We start from the raw sequence: 6848 nt of genomic DNA, 5'->3' as shown, positions 1-6848 counted from the left end.
ATTTAAACGGAGACGATATTTCCTCAATCTTTGAAACATTTTCGATAAGTACTCCACATGGTCTTCTTCAGTACCTGATTTGACAATCATATCATCTACGTATACCTCGACCTCTTTGTGCATCATATCATGGAAAAGGGTAGTCATGCCCCTTTGATATGTAGCCCCCGCATTCGTTAGACCAAAAGGCATCACTTTGTAACAGAAAGTGCCCCACGGTGTAATGAAAGCGGTTTTCTCTCTATCTTCAACTGCCATCCTGATCTGATTGTACCCAGAGAAACCATCCATGAAGGAGAAAACCTTGGATTTAGCTGTGTTATCCACCAACACATCGATATGGGGCAAAGGAAAGTCATCCTTTGGACTAGCTTTGTTTAAATCTCTGTAATCGACACACATCCTGACTTTGCCGTCCTTCTTTGGAACCAGTACTATATTAGCCAACCACTGTAATAAGAAAACCAACATCAATTTGCTTTTGTACTTCTTCTTTGATCTTTAGAGCCATATCGGGGTGAGTTCTTCTTAATTTCTGTTTTACCGGAGGACATTCGGGTTTCAAAGGCAAATGATGTTCCACAATTTCAGGATCCAAACCAGGCATATCCTGATATGACCAGGCGAAGATGTCAACATACTCTCGGAGTAAAACGATCACCCTTTCTTTGACAGACGCCTCTAAGGATGCCCCAATCTTGATTTCTTTCTTCTCCTCTTCACTACCCAGATTGATTAACTCTATAACCTCTTTGTGGGGCTGGAAAGTACTTTTCTCTTGATCTAATAACCGTCTGATCTCATCAGGAATCTCTTTGTCCTCCTCCTCTACAGCCTCGTAGACAGGGAACTCAAAGTTGGGAGAGGGCCTAGGATCATTGTGTTCAACGGGTTTATTGATGCTTAGTCTGCATATGATTTATGATTGATTTCAATAAACAAATGTGAATGCAAACTTCTGAAATTGATTAAAGCTAAGAAAAAAAAAGGTGAAATTAAAAGATATGTACATATTTTTTTTGGTTTTTTTTGTGTTACCATCTTTCATAAGAGTATAAATAAAATAAAGTGTCACGATAAGAAAAATGACAACATATATATATATATATATATATATATATATATATATATATATATATATATATATATATATATATATATATATATATATATATATATATATATATTTTTTTTTTTTTTTTTAAAATACTTGAAGCTTAAACAAAGCCCTTTTTGATTTTCACTTTTGCCTGGGGCAGGGCAAAAGGATTTTTTTTGGAAAAACAAACATAGACAAACATATTACTTAGATAAAGGAGTGACAGAAGGGACATCAACAGTGACCCAATTGCAGCAGATTCTTCCTGGAGTCACGAAACTAGGTGGCTCTTCCTCAAAATTACTCATCTTGTTTCTCAACCTGGACCGAGTATTGTAGACACGGGTTGGTTTGTACCGAATACGCCGAGCCACCTTAACTGAGACGGAGAGAAAAAGAAAGAGCATGAGACCCTGTTTTTGAAAACTTATGCATGCAGTATGATGCATGATATATGTTATGCTAAAATATGCACAGTTTTTTTTTGAAGGACTTTAAGACAATAATTTTGTAAACATTTTATGAGAAAAAAACTTGCATCCATAAAATAAAAACTAAATCCGAACTCCTGAAGCTGACTAGCCATCAAAACGTGAATCGAGGCCAGAGGAAAATAAATCCCCTTGCCTCTTCTTCCTCTTGCTATCCTGTCTCAATAAGGCATCCTTGACCCTAATCATCTCTTCCTTCTCCACCAACAAACCACTTTGTAGAGAAAGCACCCTCTCTTGTTCCTTCAACTTCTCCTTCAACTCTTGGTTCTCAAGCTCAGACTCTCGGAATTTTCTCTCCCACGCATCTTTCTCAAGTCTCAATCTTGCCAAAAGTTCTTGGAATTCATCTATAGAATGGGATAACTGAAGGAGGTGTGGTGGAAGAAGATGCGTCAACAGAAGATGACTTCTCGAAACTATAAGGCATCCCGCGCTCTATAGCCCTACTTATTACCCATTTAGTGTAATCTTCGGAGACAATTCCAAGCTTCTTTCCTAACTGATCCCTCATTTTTCTATGAACATTACACCAAGCCCGGGCGAAACTTTCTCTCATGTGTTGACTTCCTTCTTCATTGAGATAGAATATGCCGGTTAATAAAATGCTTTTAGGCCTATCCTTCATGGGGTATCCGAACTGTCGTCTAGCAAGAGTAGGGTTGTAACTGATTCCTCCCCGTGTGCCAAGAAGAGGCACATTGGAGAACTCCCCACAACCATCAATAATCACTTCGACATCATAAGCCGCATCGTACCAAACTATATCGGATGAAGTAAGAGGCATAATCCTTTGGGCCCAACGGAGCTTTTCTGGATTCTCCTTGAAGTGTCTAGTCCGAGGTAGGTGTGAAATAAACCACCTATATAGTAATGGTGCACAACAAAGAATAAGTCCTTCCCCCTTGTGGGTCCTATGATGAATAGAATGGTAAGCATCCGCAAGTAGGGTCGGAACGGGATTCCCTCCCAAGAAGATTTGGATGGCACTATTATCCACAAAACTGTCAATATTGGGGAACAATACTAACCCATAGGTGAGTAGAGCAAGGATAGCTTCGAAAGCGGCCACATCTCCGTTTTTGGCAAACAAAAATGCCTTCCCGAATAAAAAATTAGAGGTCAATCCTTGAAATCCTCCCTTTTTAGTGCGATTGGAGACTATGTCTGAAGTTTTCAAGTGAAGAGCATTTGCAATAACTGAAGGTGCAGGGGATTCTTCTAAACCGGTATAAGGTATCCTTTCGGAGATCGGCAAACCAACCCAATAAGAATACTCCTCTAGGGTAGGGACCAACTGATAATCGACAAAAGTAAAGTAGTGGTAAATTGGATCATAGAACTGGATGAGTGTGTTAAGAATTCCCTCTTCAACATTTGTATTGAGGATGCTCAAAAGTTTCCCATATCGCTTTTGGAAATCTTCGGGGAATGGAACTAGAGCTCCTAGCTCTCTTAGTCGGGAAAGGTCTGGTTCCTTGAAACTATACTTCTTAGTGTTCCTTTTCTTTAGGTCCATAATCTGTAATGTTTACAAAATAACTCTCTTAGGTCCTTCGAAAAAAGATTTTCTTATGATGAAATGAATGCATGGATGCATGATTATGTTACAATGATTCAATGCACAAATGGAAGGTTGGGATACATAATGATGGAGTTTAAGGGTAAAAGCCCTCCCATATGGTAAGTACTAGGGTTTACTTGTACCTGCATCACGGGTTCTTCAAAGTTCCCAAAGTCATTGACCGTCTTATGGACATTACCGGGTTACGGGACTACTCTCGTTCCGATAACATCCACGGGATAATCTCGTTTGAGTGTAGTTTCGCGTGACGACTAATCTCAAGACTACTCTTGATTTAGCCACCGCACTACGTCCTAGAAAAGGCCAAGATGGGTTAAAGGTGATTCTAAAGGTTCTCGGCTTCTCCGGACACTCACATTGAAAATAATACCATCATCATGACTTTTCATGACAACGAGTACTACCGTCATGAGGCCTCCACCAAGTGGGATCATATCACATGTGCTTCATAATCCAGACTACTCTGGACATGTCACTATGATTTCACCCCGTCCTATCTTATTGTGTCGCTCAAGCCCGGGTTAGGACTTATCTCACCACTCAAAAGCAAACCCAAACATATATACAAATATTTACAATAAGAAAGAGCGCGAAGATAATAATTTAAAACAAGTTAGGTTCAACCCGCTTGGTTGTCCCCAGTGAAGTCGCCATTTCTGTCGCGGTGATTTTTGGATATCGAGTTATTAATTAACTTCGAATCGCAATTTGATATTCCACCACCGATCTTTAATTTTATCCGAGGGAAAGGGAAAAAGTTCGAAAAAAAACCCTATTTATTTTAGAGAACAAGGTTCGGGGGTTAGTTATACGAAGGGAAGGTATTAGCACCCTAAGTATCTATAGTACTCTATAGGAACCTCTTGTTTTTATTCTACCTACGCGCTTTATTTTAATTGCTTTTGAAGAAAATGTATAAGAATTAAAGTGATAATGAAAAATGCTTAAAGAAAGAAAAAAAGGGAAAAATGTTTTTGTTGATTTTATTTGATTGGAGAGACAAGTCTCATGCCTACGTACCCGAGGGATCAAACCACCGTAGTTCGGGGTAAAAGTCGATTTGTTTGTTGGTTTGTTTTTATGGTTTTTGAAAAAGGTTTTAAAGATGAAAAAAAAGCCAAAGTGGCATAAAATGTGAGGTTGGTTAATTTTAGTTTTGGTGAAAGAAAGTCTAAATGATTAGGATTGATTGATGTTTGATTTAGAAAAGAGGCGCGCTTGCTTGGTTTGAAGTCCAAGGTTTATTGTGAAAATGATTTGAATGACAAAAGTCTCTTGGTTTGAAGTCCAAGGTTTTTAGGAAAAGAGTGTGATGAAACCACTTGGTTTAAAATCCAAGAGTTTAAGAAAAAAAAAGAAGTTTGATTGATTGAGTTTGAAAATGCAACTTTGGTTTGAAATCCAAGTGCTTTTGTATTGAAAATATTTTTGTTTTGTGTTTTGTTTTTGGGAAAGGTTTTGAAAAAGTAAATGATTTTTTGAGATTTTTGATGTTTTGGAAAAAATGTTTTCTTTGATTTGATTTTTTTTGAAGAGGTTTTGACCTCAATTTTGAAGGAAAAAATGAGCAAAAAGTTTTGCGCGTTGAAAAAGAGGTTTTGACCTCGAATTTTTTTTTAAAAAAAACGCGATTAATTAATTTTATTTGAGAAAAAGAGTAGAAGATTTCTTTTTGAAAAGATTTTGAATTTTTTTTAATGTTTTTGAGTTTTTGCAATAAACTAAACTAAACGCGAGGGATTGAAGCGACGTTGGATCGCAAGCACGGCATAAAGCGTAATAAATAAAATGCATGCAATGCAATTACATTATAAATCCTAATTACATTCTAAACTTCAATAAATAAATAAATATGAATGAATGCAACCATACATATGCAATGCAAATTTTATTTATAATTACAAATTTCCTAATCACATTCTAACAGGAGTGTAAATAGCAGGAATGGGGTGCAAAGAATGAACAGAATACTAAGGCCCAGTCCAGAATAGGCCTCTTTACCAAACAAAAAAAAAAACAAGAAAAAAACGCAGGATCAATCACGACCGTCTGATGGATCAGACGGCTCTGATCTAAAAGTAAAAAGATAAGATCTAAGCCATGTGATTGAAATCAGAGGCTGAGAGGAGAAGGTGTAGGGTGTGCTGCAATGGACATGCGCACACCGGATCGGGTTGGGGTATAAATACCCTCAAACCCTAAAAAAAATTCATAAAACTCTCTCTTCTCCTTCTCTCTCGGCGCCGGCGCTCTCCTTCCTCCTCCTTCTGCTAGGGTTCCGGCGAACCCATCGCCGGCTGCCACGAACCACCGCACCGGAGCGATTCCGGCGGCGGTTCCGGCGGCCAAGGTACCCAGAACTTAACCAAAAAACACCCACAGCTTCGTCTTAACGTTCCTAACCCAAATATCAAACTAGAAAAACCTAAATCAAAGCTAATAATTGTAGATCGGGAAAAAGAGAAAAAAAAAGATTCGGTGAAGAGATTTCAACCTTTGATGATCTGTTCTGGGTTTGTTCTTCCTTCCTCTTCTTTCTTCTCTCCCTCGTTCTCGTTCGATTCCGACTCGGTTTCGTTGAGATTGTGTTCGTCTGGTTTGAGTTCGTCCGATTTGGTTTGTTTTGGATGAAATTTTGAGTTCTGTTGTTATGGTTTGGGTTCTGTTGATGTTGTTGTTACTGTAATGATATGGTTATGGTGATGTTGTTGATGCTGTGATGATATGGTTATGGTGATGTTGTTGATACTGTGATGATATGGTTATGGTTGATGAGAACAGATTGTGTTGATGATGATATTATTCTGTATATTTTTTGATTTTTTTGTATTTCTTTTGCTTTGATTCTGGAAAAAATTGTTGTTGTTGGTGCGGCGCTGACGATTCCCCCTTGGGAACAGTGCAATAAATGCACTATTTAAAAGTGTCAGAAATTAGGGTTAGCTGATGAATTTTTACCTTATTTGGACAAAAATGCCCCTTTGGGCCTGGACCAGGACGAAATAAATTGGACCACTAAAAAAATGACAGAAAAAAAAAATACCTAATAATAAAACTACTAAAAAAATAATAATATATAATAATAATAAAATACAAAAATATATAAATAAAAATAAATAAATAAAAAACATATATAATAATAATAATAATAATAATAAAAAACGAAAAAATAAAAATAAAAAAATAAAAATAATAATAAAAAAAAATAAAAAAAAGAAATCACATAAATGAGGTATTTTAAAATACTTCTCTGCCGAAATTTCGTCAGAAACGGACAAAGAAAAACCGTCTAAAACAAAAAATATAAAAAACGGTCGGTCAAAAAATGGGGTATGACATATACCTTCTTAGAATTTTGTATTGAGCATATAACTCAACTTTATAAAACCGGTTTATAGAAATAAAATTTACACTCATTTATAAATTCATGTTCAAGCTATTGTACGATCAATGGACTTTTAACACTTCACATATATAAACAACTTAATTATGCAATAGTGGTTAAAGAGATTTAAACATTATGTGGCTAAATGTGTACTATCCAAATTCTTTGTCATTATAGTTTGTTCAAAAATATATTATTGTCATTATAGTGAGTGATGATAACTATATCACTAACATTATTATAGCTAGTACTTGTCAAATAAAAAACATTATTAACTAGTGCATGCTA

General features: G+C 36.4%; 1 protein-coding gene across 1 annotated transcript; it reads right to left on the bottom strand.

Moving 5' to 3' along the window:
• Window positions 1-1474: 1474 nt before the first annotated feature.
• Window positions 1475-5778, bottom strand: LOC123889715. Its single transcript, XM_045939176.1, has 2 exons — window positions 5670-5778; window positions 1475-3112 (listed from the first exon to the last, which is right to left on the bottom strand). Exon 2 carries the CDS (start codon window positions 3107-3109, stop codon window positions 1937-1939), a length of 1173 nt encoding a protein of 390 aa, XP_045795132.1. The 5' UTR covers window positions 3110-3112; window positions 5670-5778; the 3' UTR covers window positions 1475-1936.
• Between the last annotated feature and the right edge of the window lie 1070 nt (window positions 5779-6848).

The sequence above is a fragment of the Trifolium pratense genome, linkage group LG6 (genome assembly GCF_020283565.1).
Source record: "Trifolium pratense cultivar HEN17-A07 linkage group LG6, ARS_RC_1.1, whole genome shotgun sequence".
NCBI classification, from domain to species: Eukaryota; Viridiplantae; Streptophyta; class Magnoliopsida; order Fabales; family Fabaceae; genus Trifolium; species Trifolium pratense.
This window is presented reverse-complemented; position numbering and strand designations above follow the sequence as displayed.

Coding starts and splice junctions, on each gene's coding strand:
- LOC123889715 (XM_045939176.1), bottom strand. CDS start 3,109: ATGGACCTAAAGAAAAGGAACACTAAGAAGTATAGTTTCAAGGAACCA.